Source organism: Megalobrama amblycephala, linkage group LG24, assembly GCF_018812025.1.
Source record: "Megalobrama amblycephala isolate DHTTF-2021 linkage group LG24, ASM1881202v1, whole genome shotgun sequence".
NCBI classification, from domain to species: domain Eukaryota; kingdom Metazoa; phylum Chordata; class Actinopteri; order Cypriniformes; family Xenocyprididae; genus Megalobrama; species Megalobrama amblycephala.
The window spans coordinates 14,263,242-14,286,838 of NC_063067.1; the positions used below are offsets into that span (position 1 = coordinate 14,263,242).

A 23,597-nucleotide genomic window follows, 5' to 3' on the forward strand; every position below is an offset into this window, starting at 1 on the left:
ATTAAGCAAAAAAATTATTTAACAAATATCTAAGACAAAAAATATATATATAAAAATAAAAAAATATATATATAATAATAAAAAACCTTTCATTTTCAGGAAATACACAGGAGGTATTATAAGGAAATCTTTTTTTTTTAGAAGTTGTGCAGTTTTAGCAGCTTTCTTGTTGAGCGATGAACAAAGAGAGTCATAAAATAGTTTTAGATCAATACAAAAAAGCGTAATGTTGGGCTTACAGTCAGTAACTTTACATTTATGCAGATGAAATAGGCCACATATAGTTAGCAATTTTAACACTGTCCATCTCCTTTGACCTATCTCACTGACATTCCTCAAATGCGCTCCTTGTGTTCGCTGATAACAAAGCACTTCCGATTTTGCATCCATGGTAACCTATATGTTGACGGAAATACCACAAGTGCAACAAACTTGTCAGTTTGGAGCTCAAAAATACCGTTAGGAGTACGAATGACGCGTCAAAGCTAGATAAACGGTAAAATGCGTAATTACTTTACAAACTGATTCATTTAAGTTCGGTATTAACACAAAATTCGGTTTGATGTGTTCCCCTCATATTTCTCGCAATACTAACAAATGCTTGAACACATTAATATATGTTTAAACGGAACAAATATCGTACTCTTTTCAGTCGCTGAAATGCCGACCTCATCAGAGGCATTTAAGTCTCGGACGGTGGATGGTTTGAAGAGGTACAATGCTCTGCCTCCTATCCCAAGTCCACCGGTCCAGGAAGGAGAGTCAGGCCTTCCAGAGAGCAGGCTGGCCGTGAGGAGAAAACTCCTGCGACACAGAAGGAGCAAGGAACAGCGACAACAACTCCAAAAAATGATGTAATATTAACAGCTTTGCTGGTGTATTTAATTATTATTTTCTTATTCTTTGTTATTCACAATTAACCTGGGCGTTTTTATTTAATATACAAATGTTGGTTGAATATAAGTACTTTTATAAATAAGTACTTTTATTCAGCAAAGATGCATTACATTAATCTAAAGTGACAGTAAAAAGATTCATAACGTTAGAAAATATTTCTTAACAAAATGCTTTTTTAAATTTTCTATTCATAAAAGAATCCTGAACAAACAAACAAAAGTTTTCACAATCATCTTAACTGTTTTCAACATTGATAATAATATTCTTGAACAGCAAATCAGCATATTAGAATGATTTCTGAAGGATCATGTGACACTTTAGACTGGAGCTGCTGAAAATTCAGCTTTAAATAAATTACATTAAAATATATTCATATAAAAATAGTTTTTATAAATTGTAATCATTTTTCCAGAATATTACTGTTTTTACTGTATTTTTGATTAAATAAATGCAGCCTTGGTGAGTGTAAGATACGGAAGAGGATTAGGGCGAAGCAATAATAAAAAAATAAAACCATCTCGAGATTAAAGTTGTTAAATTTCGAGAAAAAACTCGTTAAATTTCGAGAAAAAAGTCTAAATAAAATGTTGAGAATAAACTCATTAAATTACGAGAAAAAAGTCGAGATAAAATGTTGAGAATAAACTCGTTAAATTACGAGAAAAAAACTTGTTAAATTTTGAGAAAAAAGTCGAGATAAAATGTTGAGAATAAACTCGTTAAATTACAAGAAAAAAACTTGTTCAATTTCGAGAAAAAAGTCGAGAGAAAATGGTGAGAATAAACTTGTTAAATTACGAGAAAAAAACTTGTTAAATTTCGAGAAAAAAGTCGAGATAAAATATTGAGAATAAAGTGATTAAATTACAAGAAAAAAGTTGTTAAATTACGAGAACAAATTTGTTAAATTATGAGAAAAACTCATTAAATTTCGAGAAAAAAGTCGAGATAAAATGTTGAGAATAAACTCGTTAAATTACGAGAAAAAAACTCATTAAATTTCGAGAAAAAAGAAAAAAAAAGAATAAACTCAACATTTTATCTCGATTTTTTTCTCGAAATTTAACACCTTTTTTCTCATAATTTAACGAATTTGTTCTAGTAATTTAACGACTTTTTTCTCATAATTTAATGACTTTATTCTCAACATTTTATCTCAACTTTTTTCTCGAAATTTAACACGTTTTTTTTCTCGTAATTTAACGAGTTTATTCTCAACATTTTATTTCGACTTTTTTCTCGAAATTTAACAACTTTAATCTTGAGATGGTTTTATTTTTTTATTATTGCTTGGCCCTAATCCTCTTCCGTAGTAAGAGACTTCTTTCTAAAACATTTAAAAATCTAACAGTCCCCAAACGTTTGAACCGTAGTGTATATTGTGCAATTACTTTCCAAGTGTTTCACTTTTATAATCACATTTTAGCTTTTTGCTGCAGTTCACTTAAACAAAATTGTAAAGTTTTAATGTATACATTTGAATAAGTGATCACTTAATTAATGTATGGTCATAACAATAGCATGTGTACTAATTATCCAAAAATTAGAAAAATGTTTACTGTAGTTTTAGATATGCTTGAAATGTTGTCAGCTACCTGAATATATGTCATTGGGTGTTTTATAATATAATAGAGTAATATTGTAATGTGATATCTGAAATTGTGTTAGAGTTGACAGGGCAATGCAAGCTTACATGCAGGCCAAGGAAGCAGGACCGGCATCACCTTCATCTCCTGAACCAGAGCTTCCCTCAACAGTATGACCTTTTTACTTGATCATACATCTCACACACTATATGATTTTAAATAGAGATGCATCGTATTTATTAATAATGTAATTTAATTTTGTTTTCTAGATGATCAATGAAGAGAGGAAACGATATGTATGCTATTATATTTTACCTCATAATTAACCTCTGTTTTTTACATGGTGGATCTTTTCATTTAATTCTGTTTTTTACTTTTCCCTCCACATTCTTCTTGTAGATGAACTACTTGTTCCTGAAAGAGTGTGTTGAGCGAAGTCCTGTCGCACCATTTCAGCCACAGTGGCTGGATGCCATGTTGGCCCGTGTGTCCCATCGGCTCCTTCAGGGGCCCGGCAGACAAGAGTTGCTTGAGGACATATGCAAGGAGGTCGGTGACACCTATCTCAGAGTCATGATCAAGCACAGAGGTGAGTCCAATCATTGGTCTGGAATATAGTCACATTAAAACATCACATTATCATTGACATTGTTGTCTTGATAATATCAAAGTGGTCATTCAAAATCACATTGGTCCTGTTCATTTGTCATAAAACATAAACTTGTGATTAACAAGGACATTTTCCAGAAAACTAACTTCAGAAATGACTATAGATTTACAGTAAATAATATAAATTCTAGATCCATTTTTTGTGTGTTTTAAAGTTTTTTTGTTGTTGTTGTTGAAACTTGGTACAGTATACTGGGTTTTTATTAGGTTGTTATTAATGTTTTTTTCTAGTAAGCACTATACTGAAAGATCCACAGTCAACTGACACAATTCCTCAAGAGAGCAACAGATCGACTGAGTAAGTGTGCACATTTTTACAAATAAATGTTCTAGCAACATTTAACATAATAATCTTAAAGGATTAGTTCACCCAAACTATTACTCACCCTCATGTCGTTCCAAACCCACAGGACCTTCGTTCCTCTTCGGAACACAAATTAAGATATTTTTGACGAGATCCAAGAGGTTTCTGATCCCCCATAGAAAGCAAAGTAATTACCACATTTAAGGTCCAGAAAGGTAGTAAAGACATTGTTAAAATAGTCAACGTGACAACAGTGATTCAACCTTAATGTTATGAAGCGACGAGAATTCTTTTTGTGCGCAAAAACAAAGCAAAAATAATGACTTTATTCAACAATTTCTTCTCTTCCCTCCCAGTCTCCTACGCTGTTCACATTGTTTGTTTTGTTTTGCGCACAAAAAGTATTCTCGTCACTTCATAACATTAAGGTTGAACCACTGTAGTCACATGGACTATTTTAACAATGTCTTTACAACGTTTCTGGACCTTAAATGTGGTAGTTACATTGCTTTCTATGGGGGATCAGAAACCTCTCAGATTTAATTCTTAATTTGTGTTCTGAAGACAAATGAAAGTCTTTTCGGGTGTGGAACAAAATGAGAGTGAGTAATTAATGACAGAAATTTCATTTTTGGTTGAAATAACCCTTTAATATGGCCAGTTTATAAAGTGTTTTACGATTTAAGATCTTGGTTTTGCTTCACCAGGATCCTAGATTTCTCCTGTCCATGGCATGACAGCTTTGTGCAGAGTCGAAAAGAGATACAGAAGAATCTACACATATTGCATCCAGCCATGAAGAGTGTCCTTGATATTTGCCACAGCACATTCTCCCACCTGCTCCTTATTGATCTCTCAGACTGCAGGTACTGCTGTTCTGCTTGATGATGATGGTGTTTGTGATCTGGGATCACTCATTTTCTGATTACATGCTGTGTATTTGTTGCTTGGGTCAATGGTGAATAACATTTTCAAGATGAAAAGGAGAAATCTTTTGAAAATCAAATTCAAAACACAAGTTGCACAAATATGCAATCTTTTATATTCATGTTGGTTTCAAACATTATTAATAGCATTTACGCCATCTTCCATAAAATAAAATAAAATAAAATTATGATTCTAAAAATGTGAAAAAAGAAAGTAATACAATATTTTCAATACACTTGTCATAAGGATCTAATTTCCTGTTCCATTTTATGGTTTTCTTGCAGTAAAATTGTTTATTACAGTAAAAAAGTTATTAAATATGAATAAAATAAAATAAAAATAAAACTACTTTTAAGAAATAATAAATATATAATAATTAAACTACTTAAAAAAAAAGAATATTAGCTTTTAATGAGACTTCTTTGCTTTCCATATGAATTGAAATTTGAATGAGTAATGTACATCTTGAAACCTGTTATAAAGGTCCACAGGGCCTATAGACTGTGAGAGTCTGAAGAACAAAGTGGCTGTGGAGTGTGAGAGAGTCGAGGACAGACTCATGAAATCCTGGTTCCCCAAAATCATTCACCTGCTCACCAGCAAAGACACTCTGCAGAATGTCAAACCCAAAAAACTTGACTCCTTTTACAACTGTGCCTCAACTCTTATATCTAATCAGGTGAGCTGTGAGCTGAATATTGTTTTTCATGCAGTTTCATATCTGCTAACAGTAACTATGAGATTTATTTCCAACTATTGGTGTGTTTGTTGCCTAAGGGTAATTGAATCATTGGTTTTGTTTACCCTTTGTTTTTCTTTTAGCTAAAGGCTCTAGTTGAGAGGAGTGTGGTGGCATTTGTCAGCTTGTTTGATCCCCTCAACATCAGCAAACTCCCCCTATTCAAGATGGACTTAATATTTGATGACGAAAGGATGGATTTTTATCCTAATTTTCATGATCTAGAGCAGGCTGTGCTTGAAATTGCAAACCTGATCAGCAATACCATGCAGGTTGGGAAATATATTGTTGTGCAATTGGGTTGCACATAATTATTCTGATTATGTGAATCAGATCGGATCCATCTATGCGCACATGTGTGATGTCAAGTCTTGCCTGACCCACAGAAAGTGCAGACGATCCAGTCATGGCTAGCAGAGGTCAACATTTCTGTAGTGGATGCCAAGCTCTCAGATCATGTTCAGATGTGGGCAGAGACCACTCTTAGGAATGCTGTAAGGATAAACTTGGATGGACCTGCCAAACACTTCCAGAGTTATGGTGAGTGACCAAAACACCCTAGCAACACCTTAGCAACCACACAGCAATGCTCTAAACCCATATAGATGTTAGCAATGTGTTTGTGACTCTGTTCTGCTGATTTAAAAAAAAAAAATCTTTTATCATGGATATTATTTAGTTGACAGCTATGACTGGTTGGTCAATGGGACGGCACAGTCTCAAGTGGAAAAATTAATGGAAGAAGAGCATTCTTTTGATGAGTACGCTAAGGTCTGCTCAGATTTATTATACATTAATACAAAAGTATAAAAAGTAATGTATTTTGAACAGTATACTAAGGTGTTTGTTTTTATTGTTTTGTGTTTAATCTGTTTTACACTGCATGTCTGTGTATTCTGCATCCTGCATGTCAGCAAGTGGAACGGTTTCGGGCATTGTCGCAAGAGATATCTGGTCTTCCCTCTTTGATCCATTTTGACATGGTGCGACTGGACTGTGAGGAGCTCAAACAAGGTCTTACAAAGAAAGCGAAAACCCTTTCTGAAATCATTGTGGGGAAGCTCGTCAGCTCACACCATCAATGCAGTCTTCAGTAAGATCAGTGCTAGAGTTGTTTTGTCAATGTGTTATAGTTCACCTCATGTCACCTCATTCACCTTTATGTCTTCCAAAACCTGTGTGACATTTTTAGGTGAACCATCCCTTTATCTATTTTCACTTTAAATATGTGATTATTGTGATTATTATATATATATATATATATATATATATATATATATATATATTTGAAATGTAGTAAAGACTTTGTTTTTCTTCAGGATTTGTAAAGAGTTTGAGGCCATTCAGGACAGGGCTTTGAAAGTCCCTGAAACAACAGAGGACATGATAGAAATGATTACTTACATTAATGAGGTGAAAACCAAGGAATTAGAGGAGCTCAACAATAAGATAATGGTGGGTACCTCAGAACTATTAACTTTTATATGTTCTTAGTGTGGATAACAATTAAATTTTAAAATATTTTTTTTTCCAGGAGACACAACACAGGATGAATTACTTGATGGACGTACATATTTTTGATGCAGAGCACCTTGAACTGAATGCCACAGTAGTGCTCTGGCCACAAAACATTTACCCGATCTTCGATCAAAGTGATGAGGTGATATTTTGAATAAATATCCAGGGATGGATTTGAATGGATATCAAATATATAAACTTGAAGTTTTCTGTCAGAAGGACTTACGGTACACACTTGTTTTTGTAGGTGATGGATGAAGCCAAGAAAAAGGGTCAGCAAGAACTTATGGGTCGAAGAGAGAAGCTGCTGCTAGAACTAGAGAAAGTAGGCCGCAGGATGGAGGAATTTGCAGAGTGCTCTGAACTCGATATGATTCAACAGGTATATTACAAACTGAAATCTTCAGTTTATTTGTCCAGTTAAAGAAATAGTCCACCCAAAATGAACACTTTTTCAGTCACATCATTTCGATCCCATATTCCATGGAACACAAATGGATATCTGTCAGGTAGAACGTCCATGCTTCTGTTTTTCATACTTTTTCATGCTTTTTCTTTTTTGGAGCTTGTCATGGTGCATCGCCATTATTTTATTGTATGGATAACAGAAGCTTGGACATTGTGTTTAAGATCTCATGTTGTGTTTTATGAAAGAAAGTAAGTACATAATTGATATGACAGGAAGGCGAGAAAATTATTACAAACTTTTTTGGCAAAACTATTTCTTTGATCTAACCTGTCATGATTATTGGACTTCTGAAAGATAGTATTGCTATACTTCCTCTCCTTTCCAGTATGCTTCTGATGTGAGAGCAGTGCAGAAAAGAATCCAGGACATTGAGGAATCAATTGTCTTTATCAACAAAGAAGAAGCCCTTTACAATTGGGAACAAACCTTATACCCAGAGGTGGAGGTGATCAAGGAAACCATTGAGCCCTATCAGAAGCTCTTCAACTTGGTTCTGAAATGGCAACGCACAAGAAAGAGGTTTGTGGATTCATGTTCCTCAGATCCATAATTATGAAATGCATCACTTTATTGCCACTATTTTCAGACAGTTTCTTTTCCTCTCTAAGAACTTGATTTATGTTATATCGGATTCTATCTTGTCGTCTGAGTGTAGATGGATGGACGGGGCTTTCTTGGATTTGAATGGTGAGAGTATAGAGCTGGAGGTTGAAGAGTACATCAGAGAAATATACAAGATGCTGAAGTTCTTCGTGCAGAAACAAAAGAAGGCTGCGCAAGAAAAGGAGAAAAAAGCAGGACAAAAGAGGAAGCCCAAAGAGGAAGAGGAGGACAAACAGGAGAGTGCCACTGTTCTCATCTGCTCAAGTGTTGTAGAGCAGGTCAAAGAGTTCAAGGTGATGTTTTCACCCTACAGATTAAAGGATTGGTTCATCCAAAAATGAACAATTTACTCACCCACATGGAATGACATGTAGATAGATAAATGACTGGATTTTATGTTTTATATTCTTAGGAGTACATTCCAATGGTGTCCATCCTGTGTAACCCCGGCATCAGACCTCGGCACTGGGAGCAAATGTCAGAAATTGCGGGCCATGACTTGACCCCTGATTCTGGCAGCACTCTGCGAAAAATCCTCAAACAGAACCTCACCCCGTACCTGGAACATTTTGAGAGCATCAGTGCAGGGGCCAGCAAAGTAATAACACTGTGATCCACCCAAGATGATTTGGTGCAGTTATATGCCGTAAAGAGACAAAACACCTCACATATTTTGTTGAAACTGTTCATTTTCAGGAATTCGCACTGGAGAGGGCCATGCATAATATGGTGGAGGTTTGGGATACGGTGTCATTTCATTATCATCCATACAGGGACACTGGCGTGTCCATCCTTTCCTCTGTGGATGAGATTCAAACCATGCTAGATGACCAGATAGTGAAAACCCAAACCATGAGAGGCTCTCCTTTCATCAAGCCTTTCGAGATAGAAATTAAGGTGAATTTGTTGAAGGATAGGTATTTAAAGACATTTTGTAGTCACTCAATTACTGGAAAAGTAAAATGTGTATTTTGTTTTATTCACAAATGTTAACCAATACATATAACAATTTCAAAACAAGCTTGCTTCAAAAACCAATGTGTTTCTTTTGGAAATAAATATGAATTAAGGCAAATTAAAAAGATTTAAAAAGAAAAAAATAATGAAGGAATTGATCTAATAAAACTTTTCCACTCACCTGGAGCTTAATGCACATATAAAAACTTTTGTGTCTATATAAAGACTAACACATTTTTATTGATTCAAATGTTCTTTGTAATTGGTTAAGTGTGTGCATAAGGAATATTCGGACAGATACTAAGGTAGAGAACATGTTTCTTTATCATGTTGAAGGGATACTGAGTTAATTTAGAAAGATTAATTTTGATTTTTGCTGATTGATACCAGGTCTGGGAGGAGCGTTTGATCCGTATCCAAGACACTATAGATGAGTGGCTGAAGGTACAACATCAGTGGCTATACCTGGAGCCCATCTTCAGCTCAGAGGATATAATGAAGCAGATGCCTGAGGAGGGCCGTCTCTTCCAAATTGTAAACAAACACTGGAAGGAGGTCATGACACATTGTGTGAAGGACCCAAAGGTGATGAAACATACAAAATACAAATAATAAAAGAATTGGAGGTTTAGAAATCATTTTGCTCATGTGCTAGCATGAATCTCATTCATTTGTTTTATTTTATGTTTGAAAGAAGCTAATACCAATAATCCTCCCATTTTTGCACAGATTTTAGCTGCAACCTCTCTTCCTGGCTTGTTTGAAAAACTGCACGAGTCCTACAATCTCCTTGAGAACATTATGAAGGGCCTGAATGCATATCTTGAAAAGAAAAGATTGTTTTTTCCACGGTAATACATTTTAAAATTTTCATGTTTCAAGCTAAAATATGTCATTTTTTAAATGTTAAAATAAGCCATTCATAAGAAGAGAAAAGTTTTAAGTGCTATTTGTTTGATCATTCTGACAAGTTCCGACACAGCAACACTGGCTTAACCAGTGATGTGAGTTTGTTGTTTGTTTGTTTTTTGACCAATGGCAGACAGGAATTTTGTTCAGGAAACAATAGTATTTTTGCAGTTTCATTATAAAGTGTTGATTAATATTTACAATTAGCTTTCATTTTTATATTTTCAGTTTTCATTTTAATTTTAGTTTGTTTTATTGCTTTTGTCATATTTATTAGTTTTTGGTTTTGTAAATATTTGTATTTAGCTTTAATTTATTTTATTTCTAATTTATTTATTTATATATAATTTAAAAAAAAAAGAATAATTTTAGTTTAAAAATATAACTTTCTCTTTTTTGCCAAGGGAACATTTCGGATTTTCATTTCTGTTTTTTTATTTTATTTGAGCTTTATTTTAGTTAAGGAAAACAATTGAAATAGTTTTAGTTTTAGGTAACAATAACAACACTATCAAACAGCCATGGCATATAACCTCTATATTTATTAATAATCCTTTTCACACTCTGTAGATTCTTTTTCCTGTCAAATGATGAGATGCTGGAGATTCTCTCAGAAACCAAAGATCCCATGCGAGTGCAGCCTCACTTAAAGAAATGCTTTGAGGCATCGCCAAACTGGACTTCCTGCCCAACCTGGACATCCAAGCCATGTACAGCAGTGAGGGGGAGCGTGTGGAGCTCATCGAGAAAATCTCTACCTCGGAAGCACGAGGAGCTGTGGAAAAGTGGCTGGTGCAGGTGGAAGACATCATGCTGAGAAGCATCAGGGATGTGATCAATCGCTCCAGGCTGGTAAAACTCATTTGCACTTTTTGTTTCAAATTTAGATCTTTATTACATTTTATGCACCGTGTTACTGTGATTAATGTGTTCAGGATTATCCAGAGACTAAAAGGAGTCAGTGGGTACGTGAGTGGCCTGGACAGGTGGTCCTCTGTACTTCTCAGATGTACTGGACACTGGAGGTACATGAGGCCATCAGGAGCGGAGCTAATGTAAGGAAACCACTCTGAATATTAGTGGACCATTGAATTCTGTGTTTATTTTGCTATTTGTCTAAGATGTCGATGATTTCATAAGGGTCTGAAGAACTACTATGAGCACCTGCAGAATCAGCTGAATGATATCGTGGAGCTGGTGAGGGGGAAGCTGCCCAAGCAGACACGCACCACTCTTGGAGCCCTAGTGACCATAGATGTGCATGCCAGGGATGTTGTCATGGAGATGATAGAGAAAGGTTCTCTTGTTTAGATTAATCTGCATGGTAGCTCTGATATTATGTAGTTTATAAAGCAATCATTCTTCAATCTTGTAAAAAACATTTAAAAAAATATCTTTAATGCGTGACATAATTGTTTGTGGTTATATTGTACTTTTTTTTTTTTTTTTAATTTTCTACTTTCGACATCCTTTTCAGGAGTTTCAAGTGAGACCGATTTCCAGTGGCTTGCCCAGCTACGTTACTATTGGGCTAACGACAATGTTCGTGTCCGCATTATAAACTGTGATGTCAAGTATGCTTATGAATACCTTGGAAACTCTCCTCGCCTGGTCATTACACCGCTAACAGACAGATGCTACCGAACTTTGGTATATTAAATTGCTAATTTATTTTATGCTATTTATTATAGTTTATTAAATCTGAAACAACAACCAAACGAACAGTAATCATGCTAGCTACATATTTATAACTTTTGTGATTATTTTGAGGCATAATTATTTTATTTTATGATATCTGGCTTATTGTTCCCTTTCAAAGATTGGAGCGTTTTTCTTAAATTTGGGTGGAGCTCCTGAGGGACCTGCAGGCACAGGCAAAACTGAAACCACCAAAGATCTGGCCAAAGCCCTTGCTGTTCAGTGTGTGGTGTTTAACTGCTCAGATGGCCTGGACTACCTAGCCATGGGGAAGGTGACAGTTTTTACATTTCAAACATTAAGCTGGTGTTCTGTAATACATCAAGGACTCCTCAAAGGCCATCGTATCTGGTTATTCCTCAGAAACTTCAGCATGTTCATCTCTTACACTCTAATTTCATTAAGCTATGTTCAGCAGTTTATCTATAATATACTCAATGGGCTCCATGAATAACATAAAAACTCTTATATTAAGTCATCATTTGTCTGGCTATTCTTTCTTAGTTCTTCAAGGGGTTGGCATCTTCTGGTGCCTGGGCATGCTTTGATGAATTTAACCGGATTGAGTTGGAGGTGCTGTCAGTGGTGGCTCAGCAGATCCTGTGTATTCAGAGGGCCATCGAAATGAGACTTGAATATTTTGACTTTGAGGGCACAGAGTTACGCCTCAACCCCAACTGTTTTGTCGCCATCACCATGAACCCTGGATACGCAGGCCGATCTGAACTTCCTGATAACCTCAAGGTGTTTTTTTTTTATTATTTGTAACTTGCTTCATTAACATCAGGCTGTCTGTTGTGGATTTAACTGTAATGATCTGTTTTCATGTTACTCAGGTCTTGTTTAGAACAGTGGCCATGATGGTGCCCAACTATGCACTGATCGCTGAGATCTCCTTATACTCGTATGGCTTCCTCAATGCTAAGCCTCTCTCAGTGAAGATTGTGATGACCTACAGGCTGTGCTCTGAGCAGCTATCTTCTCAGTTTCACTATGACTATGGAATGAGAGCTGTTAAAGCAGTGCTGGTGGCTGCTGGCAACCTCAAACTCAAATTTCCAGATGAAAACGAGGATATGCTTGTAAGTAAATGAAATGGAAGAATAGCTAGCATAGTATCTTATACCCTAAGTTGGCTTAAATCTGATACGTTATCCTCATTCTGTTGTTAGCTTCTCCGGTCCATCAAGGATGTCAATGAGCCCAAGTTTCTCTCCCATGATATCCCTCTTTTCAATGGAATCACCAGTGACCTGTTCCCAGGAATTTCTCTTCCTGTGGCAGATTATAAGGTACGTTTTTGTTTAGTTTCTCATTTAGATTGCTGGTGAGAAATAAGATATTTCAATTATATATTTGTTCATGTGCACTAGTTGTTCCTGGAATGTGCTGAAAATTGCTGCAAAAAGCACAATGTGCAACCTGTCAAGGCTTTCCTGGACAAAATGATTCAAACTTATGAGATGATGATAGTTCGTCATGGGTAAGTGGGTATTTCCTCACCAAAAATGGTGATGTAAAACATCTTTTTTGTTAAGCTGTATGCCAGTCAAAAAAGATGGCGAATGTAATATTACGTTTTATTTAATACTGATATTATAGTAACATTATAATACACATAAAGTAGTCAGTATTCTACATTTGTATAGTGATCTACTTTTTTCTGGGTAAAAACATTATATTATGTTATGTTATGTTATGTTATGTTATGTTATGTTATGTTATGTTATGTTATAATAACATGTTATATTATATTATATAAAGCAACACACACTTTGTATCTAATGCAATTTTCTTTTTTTCTATTAAACAAGAGGATTTTTATCCAATGGTAAGGTTGGAACAAATAATAAAATATTCTTTGAAATTTTCCACAGGTTCATGCTTGTCGGCGAACCATTTGCTGGAAAAACCAAAGTACTTCATGTTCTTGCTGATACTTTGACCCTTATGAATGAGTGGGGTTATAACGAAGAAGAAAAAGTTGTGTACCAAACTGTCAATCCTAAATCTATTACGATGGGCCAACTCTTTGGTCAGTTTGATCCTGTGTCCCATGAGGTGAGAGTTTGAATTGTACATCAGACAGATTAAAAACAACCATTTCTTTATTTGTTCTTTTTTTCACCTGCAAATTTCTGTTTTATCAGTGGACTGATGGGATTGTGGCAAACACCTTTCGGGAATTTGCCTCCAGTGAGACCCCAGACAGAAAATGGGTGGTGTTTGATGGCCCCATAGACACGCTGTGGATTGAAAGCATGAACACTGTGTTGGATGACAACAAAAAGGCAATTATTTTATATCTATATGTACAATATATGGATATACTTTTATATCAACGTTGCTGGAACATTCCCTATTAAACAGGAGGCTTGGTGGCTGTTGGCACTGAAATTTTGTTTTGTTTTAGCTATGCCTCATGAGTGGGGAGATTATTCAGATGTCCAATCAGATGAGTCTGATTTTTGAGGCCATGGATTTGTCGCAAGCTTCTGTAAGTCAACCTGTATTAATATTTAATATTAAACCTCAGCACTGTCCAGATATACTGCATATTTGAAGCCACTTCAGCTTTCATGATCTATTGCATGCTAACAATTTCTGATTTCTGAAATAGCCAGCCACAGTGAGTCGCTGTGGAATGATCTACATGGAGCCGTCTCAGCTAGGATGGACTCCTCTGGTGCTATCATGGATGAGAACACTTCCTGACCCACTTCAAGCACAAGACAATTCAAACCTACTGCAGCAGCTGTTTGAGTGGTTACTTCCTCCGGCACTTGTTTTGTTACGCAAGCAATGCCGGGTAATTGCTTTATGTTATGAATTGCATATAGCATAACCATGTTAGATTATATTGATCTCAGATGTTGTCAACAAATCGGTAGGAGCTCATTGAGTTACATTCATTTTCATATTCCAGGAGGTCATTCCCACTAGCAACAGTAACACTGTTGTGTCTCTCACACGACTCTTTGAAATGCTGCTGACTGGACCTTTAAATGAAGACCCAGGGAACAAAAACATACGCACATGGATCATGGTAATTATTCGTTTAAAAGGTACAATATACAACTTATCAGAACACAGTTTAATGTAAACATGAATTTTGGCCCATGCAGGCAGCTTTTGCCTTTGCCCTGGTGTGGTCTGTCGGTGGTTGCTGTGATACAGACAGCCGCACTCGATTTGATCAGTTTCTGAAGGAAATTATCTCAGGAAATGCAGAGGACTACCCCATACCTGCTACTGTGTCGAGATGGGAATGTCCCTTTGACGAGAAAGGTCTTGTCTATGACTACAGTTATGAGGTTGGTATATAGTGGTTTAGTAGTATGAGAATTTAAGACATATATCTTTCAGAAAATGACTCGTTTTCCCTTAAAATTAAGTTCAAAGGAAAAGGACGTTGGGTACACTGGAATGAGTCGATCAGAAATGTACCATTAGGGGACAAAAATACCAAAGTACAGGATATCATTGTCCCCACAATTGACACTGTACGATACACTTATCTAATGGATCTCTGCATTCACTATGGGGTGTAAGTATTCTTTTTTTAATGTTTTGACAAACATTAGACCAGTGGTTCTCAACCATTTTGACTTTTAAAGACCAACCATATTTGAAGTATTAAAAGTTGTCCTGTGGCTCCCTTGGAAATTTGCAGAGGCCCCTAGTTTTCGAACCTTTGCATCAGACCAAATCTTTTTTTAGCCTTGATAGTTAAGCTATAGATTTTATATTATTGTCTTCATCCAAACTCATCTTATTTTTCCATTGATCTTAGACCTCTTTTGCTCGTCGGCCCCACTGGCACTGGAAAGTCTGTTTATGTGAAAGAAAAATTGATGAACAATCTCGACAAAGACCTTTTCCTTCCCTTCTTCGTCAACTTCTCAGCTCGCACCAGTGCCAGTCAGACCCAGGTAACCACTTCACAGTCACCATATTGTCAATATATTATTAAAATGGATCTCTCACTGGTATTTTTCCATAACACAAACTCTCTTTCTATCCTCTAGAACATTATAATGTCCAGACTAGACAAAAGGCGAAAGGGGGTATATGGACCTCCCATGGGAAAGAAATGCATCATTTTTGTGGATGACATGAATATGCCAGCAAAAGAGATTTTTGGTGCACAACCTCCAGTCGAGCTGCTTCGTCAGTATTTTGACCATGGGAACTGGTAAACTAAACTTCAGTACACTATAATTGCTATTGTCTGTCCTAGTCTTTTGATTCTTTGCTTTTATAATCAAGTCTATATGTTGTAGGTATGATCTCAAGGACACCTCAAAAATTACACTTATGGACATACAACTGATCTCAGCGATGGGCCCCCCTGGTGGTGGGAGGAATGCAGTGACTCCTCGTTTCCTTCGCCATTTTAACATCTGCAGTATAAATTCATTCAGCGATGAGACCATGGTGCGCATTTTCTCTAATGTTGTGGCCTTTTACCTCCGGACCAATGATTTCCCACCTGACTGCTTCACGATTGGCAATCAGATAGTCACTGCAACACTTGAGGTTAGTCATGGGGTAGAAAGGCAATTAATATGTATATACTACTGTTCAAAAGTTTGGGCTTGGTAAGATGTTTTAATGTTTTTGAATGAAGTCTCTTCTGCTGACCAAGGCTGCATTCATTTAATCAAATATTCAGTAAAAACACTAATATTGTGAAATATATATATATTTTTTTATTTAAAATAATTTTTCTATTTTAATATGTTTTAAAATGTCATTTATTCGAGTGATGGCTAAGCTGAATTTTCAACAGCCATGAATTTTACTTCAGTCACATGATCCCTCAGAAATCGTTTTAATATGCTGATATTGGTGTTCAAGAAACATTCCTTATTATTATCAATGTTGGGAACAGCTGTGCTATTTAATATTTTTGTGAAAACCATGATGTATTTTTTTTCAGGATTTTTTAATGAATAGAAAGTTCAGCATTTATTTCTGATAGAAATGTTTTGTAACAATGTAAACATCTTTACTGTCAATATAGATCAATTAAATGCATCCTTGCTTAATAAAATTATAAATTTCTTAAAAAAGTAAAAAATTACTCACCCTAAACTTTTGAATGGTAGATATTTCCATTATTTGTCTCTTTTATTCCATATTGTCTAATTCTGTGTTCTGTGTGAAATAGGTTTATAAAAAGGCCATAGAAAATCTCCTTCCCACTCCAGCTAAGTCTCATTACACTTTCAACCTAAGAGATTTCTCAAGAGTGGTGCAGGGCTGCCTGCTACTGAAGAAGGAATCACTTGAGAACAAGCGAACAATGATCCGGCTTTTTGTACACGAAGTTTACCGTGTCTTTTATGATCGCCTTGTGGATGACCAGGACCGAGCCTGGCTCTTCAAACTCATAAGCAATATTGTGAAGGAACATTTCAAGGAGAACTTTGAAACAGTCTTTGAACATCTTAAGGATGGTAACAAACTTGTACGTAAAAAAACAGAAATTCCCTCCTCAGAATTTCTCTTTCAGTAAATGATGCACTTGAAAATTACTTAACAATAATTTTGTATATATTATCTTAATATCAAATGCAAATTTTTAAAGTAAATGTATCTTGTTTTAAAAATATTCATATATTTTTAATGAAAAAATTGTAAAAGGACAAAAATACTTTGCTTTGCACTGATGAATATGAAGGAACTTCTGACCCTGTGAAACCAAAGATGATTCATTTTTTGTATATATTTTTTTTCCCCCTCAGCTTTGTGATGAGAATATGCGGAACTTGCTATTTGGCGATTATATGACCCCTGACGTGGATGAAAGTGAGAAGCTGTATGCAGAGGTTCCCTCCATTGAGCGTTTTGGTGAGGTGGTAGAAGCCTGTCTGGAAGAGTACAACCAAACCCACAAGAACCGCATGAACTTAGGTCATATTCCGGTAACTTTTCAAAAGAGCATGATGTCACATACTGCCATTCTCCAATAAGAGGAATTGTCTTAAAGGTGCCCTTGATTCAAAAATTGAATTTACCTTGGCATAGTTAAATAACAAGAGTTCAGTACATGGAAAAGACATACAGTGAGTCTCAAACCCCATTGTTTCCTCCTTCTTATATAAATCTCATTTGTTTAAACGACCTCCGAAGAACAGGCGAATCTCAACATAACACCGACTGTTACGTAACAGTCGGGGTGTACGCCCCAATATTTGCATAATGCCAGCCCATGATGTTCCCAACATTATAAAAGGCATTAGACAAGGGCAGCCAGTTAACGTCTGGAGCTGCACACAGCCGAATCATGAGACTAGGTAAGCAAGAACAACAGCGAAAAATGGCAGATGGAGCAATAATAACTGACATGATCCATGATAGCATGATATTTTTACTGATATTTGTAAATTGTCTTTCTAAAAGTTTCGTTAGCATGTTGCTAATGTACTGTTAAATGAGGTTAAAGTTACCATCGTTTCTTACTGTATTCACAGAGACAAGAGCCGTCACTATTTTCATTTTTTAAACACTTGCAGTCTGTATAATGCATAAACACAACTTCATTCTTTATAAATCTCTCCAACAGTGTAGCATTAGCTGTTAGCCATGGAGGACAGCCTCAAATTCACTCAGAATAAAACTTTAACATCCAAATAAATACTATACTCACATAATTCGAAGCATGCATGCAGCATGCATGACGAACATCTTGTAAAGATCCATTTGAGGGTTATATTAGCTGTGTGAACTTTGTAAATGCGCTGTAATATAGTCGACAGCTGGTGTGGCAGGGAGCACGCGATTTAAGGGGGCGGCGCCGAGTGTAAATCAGTGCATTGTTAATGATGCCCCAAAATAGGCAGTTAAAAATATTCATTTAAACAAATCTATGGGGTATTTTGAGCTGAAACTTCACAGACACATTCAGGAGACACCTTAGACTTATATTACATCTTGTGAAAGAACGTTCTTGGGCACCTTTAAGAGATCAAAATTCTGACAGTGTTTATATTGTCTCCCTTGTTCTGTGTAGTTACGTCCTAGAGCACCTGTCCAGGATCAGCCGTGTCTTAAAACAGCCCGGGGGAAATGCTCTGCTGGTTGGAGTTGGAGGCAGCGGCCGTCAGTCCATCACCAGACTCGCTACTTTTATGGCTGATATGACTTTGTTCCAGCCTGAGATCTCCAAAAGCTATGGCATGAATGAATGGAGAGATGATCTGAAGGTATGAAATAATTAATTAAATTGATTTTTTTCCTTCATTATTTACTCACCATCATGTCATTCCAAACCTATATGCTGTTATTGTTTCCATAGAGTACAAAAGGTTTTTTTTAATGAATCTTCAAGCCGCTATTTCCATACCACAACAATATGTTGTGACCAGGGGATGTCAAAAAAAGTACAAAAACACCATCATAAAAGTAATAAATACTACTTGTGTGCAATATTCCAAGTGTATATTACAATATTTCTGTAGCTTGGCAGCACACGGTCACTTTGAACTATTGTTGTATGGAAAAAAGCTGTGTGAAGATTATATTAGAAGGCAAATGTGCTGTCTAATGGATTTTGTATTGTCTAGCGCCTGATGAAGAATGCCGGAGTAAAGGGCCAGAAAATGGTGTTCCTGCTCACTGATGCTCAAATAAAGGATGAAGCCTTCTTAGAAGATGTGGACAGCATTTTAAACACAGGAGAGGTACCAAATATTTTTGCTGTGGATGAGAAGCAAGAAATCATGGAGGTAAGATACAGACAAAGTAAATGCAAGAACTATAAATCTCTTTTTTCATGTGTTGTATTGTAAGAAAATATTTTATTTTATTTCTGTGGGTTCTTCTCTGTGTCCCCTACAGGCTGTACGGCCCATTGCTCAGGCTGGGGATAAAAATTTGGACTTCAGCCCTCTGGCTCTGTTTGCTTATTTTGTGACTCGCTGCAGAGAGAACCTACATATAGTAGTGGCCTTCAGCCCAATAGGAGATGCCTTCCGAAACCGCCTCAGACAGTTCCCTTCCCTCATTAACTGCTGCACCATAGATTGGTTTCAGGTGAGTTTGGCAAGGCCAGGAAATAGATGGTTAAGCATTTTAGTAATTATGGTTGGGAAATTTAAGAAACTGTTTTTTTTTTCATGTTATAAATATATATAATGACCAATTTTACCAATTTTGAATATAAACCTTCTCTGAAAGTGAAGTTGAAGTTCAGTTTCTGATTTCCCCAGCCATGGCCTGAAGAGGCTTTGGAGCGAGTGGCTAATAAGTTTTTGGAGACATTGGAGCTGAGTGATCTTGAGCGTCAGGAAGTCATGCCAATCTGCAAGACCTTCCATACTTCAGCTATTGATCTGTCTCACAGGTATGATGCTTATATCAAGGCTAATATGCTCTGTTAAATAGGTAGTTCCTCCAAAAAGTAGAACACAAGCAAGCACTTTGCAATATTGAACAATAAAGTTATCACAATTATTCACTCAGGCAAGAGTAAAATTCTTTGTGGTAATCTTTGCAGGTTTTTGTCAGAGCTGGGTCGTCATAACTATGTGACTCCTACTTCCTACTTGGAGCTTATAGCTGCCTTCAGACTTCTTCTCACTCAAAAACGAGACAATGTTATGAGTGCTAAAAACAGATATACAAATGGACTGGACAAATTAGCTTTTGCAGAGTCTCAGGTAATGTGCTGGGAATAATGTACAGAAGAAAGTAGCAGTATTCAATCCATATAATAGTGTATATTATACTAAAATGGATCTTTTTATAACCTCATATCCTTTTTAATTATGGTCAATAAGGCAGAGAAGTGTTTTTAATGCATTTATGCTGGTTTAGGTGAGTGAAATGAAGAAGGAGCTGGTGGACTTGCAGCCTAAACTTGAGCAGGCTAAGATTGACAACACCAAAATAATGAAAGTAAGAAACACTAACGTCTGTCATACAGTACCCGTGTTTAAAACAAATGATCATTTGTTCATTTTGTACTGCCAATGTATAGATTTACAGTGTTTCTGTTGTTCCTACTGTAGTGTTTCGGCCTGTATTTTGCCTTAATTCTGATAAAAGTTTGCCTACATATGTTAGCTACGTGATTCTCTTCTGCAGGTGATAGAGGTTGAGTCAGTGGAGGTTGAGGCGAAGAGCAAACTTGTCCGTGCGGATGAAGAAACGGCTACTCTAAAAGCAAATGAATCCCAGGCTTTGAAGAATGAGTGTGAGAGTGACTTGGCTGAGGCCATCCCTGCACTGGAGGCTGCGCTGTCTGCCCTGGACACACTCAAGGTCAACTATGTATTTTACATACTGCTTTTCACATAGAGAAGTATGCATTTTCAGACAACTGGAGACAAACTGTGCTGTGTGAAGGCAGTTATAAATGTGTAAATACATGCAAGGAAGACAATACCTGTGACAAGTATGGAAATTAATGTAAGAATGAATATCAATGACAATTTAGTCTGGGTGATTTTCAAATTTTAAAGGTGCCCTAGAACTTTTTTTTAAAAGATGTAATCTAAGTCTAAGGTGTCCCCTGAATGTGTCTGTGAAGTTTCAGCCGATTCAGGGTGTATGGCCCTTTAAATCCTGTGCTCCATGCCCCAAGAGCTCGTGCTTGCCTTAAACAACATAAAAAAGTTCAAACAGCTAATATAACCCTCAAAATGGATCTTTACAAAGTGTTCGTCATGCAGCATGTCTAATCGTGTAAGTACAGTGTTTATTTTGATGTTTACATTGATTCTGAATGAGTTTGAGGCTATGCTCCGTGGCTAACGGCTAATGCTACACTGTTGAAGAGATTTATAAAGAATGAAGTTGTGTTTATGCATTATACATACTGCAAGTGTTTAAAAATGAAAATAGCGACGCTCTCTTGTCTCCGTGAATACAGTAAGAAACGATGGTAACTTTAACCACATTTAACAGTACATTAGCAACATGCTAACGAAACATTTAGAAAGACAATTTACAAATTTCACTAAAAATATCATGTTATCATGAATCATGTCAGTTATTATTGCTCCATCTGCCATTTTTTGCTATTGTCCTTGCTTGCTTACCCAGCTGTGCACATCCAGACGTTCTGCCCTTGTCTAATGCCTTTCATCCAGACGTTAATACTAGGATGCCCTTGTGTAATGCCTCAATCATGGTCTGGCATATGCAAATATTGGGGGCATACACCCCGACTGTTACGTAACAGTCGGTGTTATGTTGAGATGTTGAACTCTTGTTATTTAACTATGCCGAGGTAAATTCAATTTTTGAATCTAGGGCACCTTTAATCTTATTTTGATGAAATTCATTTTTCCGTTTTACAAAAATTCAATAAAAATAATTAATGTATGACTAAAAGTTGTAAATTGTGGTTTAAAAAATGATAGATTATTATGTAAGATGTGGGTTGATTTGTGTTTTCAGCCGGCTGATGTGACCATTGTAAAAGCAATGAAGAACCCTCCAGCAGGAGTGAAGCTGGTGATGGCAGCGGTGTGTGTAATGAAGGACATCAAACCAGAGAAGATCAATGATCCCTCCGGAACCGGACAGAAGGTCAAAAGCAAGTCTAGTCAGGTCACATGCCATGAGCTCTCTTTGTTTTTATCTTTACCGACAGCATGGCATCTGTTTTAATAGATTCTTGACTACTGGGGTCCAAGCAAGAAGCTGCTTGGGGACATGAATTTCCTCAAAGACCTGAAGGAATATGACAAAGACAACATCCCTGTAAGTCTTTATTGTGGTGTAGGGTGTGTAGGTTGTTTTTGTAATACTGTGGCTAATGTATTTTAATGATGTTGTTTTGTGATAGACTCAAGTGATGCATAAAATCCGTAGTGAGTACATGACCAACCCTGACTTTGACCCCACCAAAGTGGCCAAGGCCTCATCTGCTGCTGAGGGGCTTTGCAGATGGATCACTTCAATGGAGGTTTATGACCGAGTGGCAAAGGTTGGCAGACCCTATCTGTATCTCACACTGAGTAGTTTCCTTCTCTACAATAATCATTAGATAAATTGCCACATCACATAATATCTGATTGTAGAAAATATGTATTGTGTTTTATTTCTTTCATTTTTATTTCTATTTTTATGTATAGCTTACTCTCAGTATTATTATTATTACATATTAACATATAGTAATGTACATATTTACACACACACACAAACACACACTTGTAAGTTGTATATGTGGTTTACGGGAACTCTACATAGACGTAATGGTATTTATACTGTACAAACTGTATATTCTATCGCCCTACTGTCTGCATTTTTTTAATTAAAAAAAACAAAAAATATTTTTTTAAGCCATTTGGTTTACGAGGACACGGGAAGTGTCATCATAAACCATGTTTATGTTGTAATACCCATGCTGTTATACACATTTGTGTCCTCATAAACCATGTATACAAGAACACACACACACACACACACTTACTTAAAGGGTTAGTTCACCCAAAAATGAAAATTCTGTCATTAATTACTCACCCTCATGTCGTCCAAACCCGTGAGACTTTCGTTCATCTTCGGAACGTGTTCATTCTCGTATGTTATGCAAAATGTTTGAGCTTCTATAAGTTTTTTTTTCTCGCGCATGAAACAGGTTTGGTTGAGCTTCTGTTTATGATCACTGATTAATGTTTATATGTGAATAAAAGCCTAAATTAAATCTGGTCAACATATAAAAGCGATCGAGTCTCTTCAGAAAATTTGGACTAAACCACTCAATTCATATGGATTAGTTTACCGATCTCTTTATGAACTTTTTGAAGCATCAAAGTGGTGGTCACATAGCTGTCAATGGAGAAACAGAAAGTTCTCAGATTTCATCAAAAGATCTTCATTTGTGTTGAACATAAACATAATTTATTGTATATGTACAATATTATTTTTTTTAAAATAATTGTAAAATAATTTTGGAATACTGTATATTTAATTATTTTTTAAAAATATATGCATACTATTTCTCTTCATTGTTTTATACCACTTGTCGAAATCATAATTCTTTTCTCTTTCAGGTGGTGGCACCTAAGAAAGCTAACCTTATTGTAGCCCAGGAATCCTTAGCCACCACTATGGCCCTGCTGAACCAGAAGAGGGCAGAGCTGAAGGAAGTGGAGGATCGTCTGGCCTCACTGCAGAAGACTTTGGAGGAAAAGACTGAAGAGAAAGCTCGGCTAGAGTTCCAGGTGGACCTCTGTGCTCGCAAGCTGGAGAGAGCCGAGAAGCTTATTGGTGGTCTAGGAGGAGAAAAGTCAAGGTCTCAATTAACTACGACCAATTCTTATAAGCCTATGTAGTTACCAAATTCCTATAATCAGGCCAACTGAG

The 23,597-nt window shown here is 36.3% G+C and overlaps 1 protein-coding gene across 1 annotated transcript in view; it reads left to right on the forward strand.

The window, feature by feature from the left end:
* The first annotated feature begins 362 nt into the window (after positions 1 to 362).
* The window catches only part of dnah12 (dynein, axonemal, heavy chain 12), a 33,546-nt gene continuing 10,311 nt past the window's right edge, over positions 363 to 23,597 (forward strand). The window contains 55 exon segments of the mRNA XM_048178115.1: positions 363 to 496; positions 653 to 854; positions 2,566 to 2,653; positions 2,753 to 2,779; positions 2,883 to 3,072; positions 3,384 to 3,450; positions 4,164 to 4,322; positions 4,867 to 5,062; positions 5,206 to 5,394; positions 5,509 to 5,662; positions 5,802 to 5,893; positions 6,037 to 6,215; positions 6,442 to 6,577; positions 6,657 to 6,782; positions 6,888 to 7,022; positions 7,435 to 7,628; positions 7,765 to 8,005; positions 8,125 to 8,310; positions 8,409 to 8,609; positions 9,060 to 9,254; positions 9,399 to 9,520; positions 10,149 to 10,237; positions 10,240 to 10,430; positions 10,514 to 10,633; positions 10,719 to 10,875; positions 11,056 to 11,228; positions 11,398 to 11,550; positions 11,781 to 12,020; positions 12,113 to 12,358; positions 12,449 to 12,568; positions 12,650 to 12,759; positions 13,154 to 13,337; positions 13,427 to 13,567; positions 13,690 to 13,773; positions 13,897 to 14,085; positions 14,203 to 14,322; positions 14,402 to 14,590; positions 14,672 to 14,823; positions 15,070 to 15,208; positions 15,305 to 15,471; positions 15,560 to 15,815; positions 16,450 to 16,749; positions 17,027 to 17,194; positions 17,196 to 17,206; positions 18,295 to 18,487; positions 18,848 to 19,009; positions 19,122 to 19,316; positions 19,493 to 19,626; positions 19,780 to 19,942; positions 20,100 to 20,180; positions 20,370 to 20,546; positions 21,687 to 21,818; positions 21,903 to 21,992; positions 22,078 to 22,218; positions 23,285 to 23,526. Coding sequence (XP_048034072.1) covers positions 661 to 854; positions 2,566 to 2,653; positions 2,753 to 2,779; positions 2,883 to 3,072; positions 3,384 to 3,450; positions 4,164 to 4,322; positions 4,867 to 5,062; positions 5,206 to 5,394; positions 5,509 to 5,662; positions 5,802 to 5,893; positions 6,037 to 6,215; positions 6,442 to 6,577; positions 6,657 to 6,782; positions 6,888 to 7,022; positions 7,435 to 7,628; positions 7,765 to 8,005; positions 8,125 to 8,310; positions 8,409 to 8,609; positions 9,060 to 9,254; positions 9,399 to 9,520; positions 10,149 to 10,237; positions 10,240 to 10,430; positions 10,514 to 10,633; positions 10,719 to 10,875; positions 11,056 to 11,228; positions 11,398 to 11,550; positions 11,781 to 12,020; positions 12,113 to 12,358; positions 12,449 to 12,568; positions 12,650 to 12,759; positions 13,154 to 13,337; positions 13,427 to 13,567; positions 13,690 to 13,773; positions 13,897 to 14,085; positions 14,203 to 14,322; positions 14,402 to 14,590; positions 14,672 to 14,823; positions 15,070 to 15,208; positions 15,305 to 15,471; positions 15,560 to 15,815; positions 16,450 to 16,749; positions 17,027 to 17,194; positions 17,196 to 17,206; positions 18,295 to 18,487; positions 18,848 to 19,009; positions 19,122 to 19,316; positions 19,493 to 19,626; positions 19,780 to 19,942; positions 20,100 to 20,180; positions 20,370 to 20,546; positions 21,687 to 21,818; positions 21,903 to 21,992; positions 22,078 to 22,218; positions 23,285 to 23,526 — 8,480 coding nt within the window. The 5' untranslated portion in view covers positions 363 to 496; positions 653 to 660.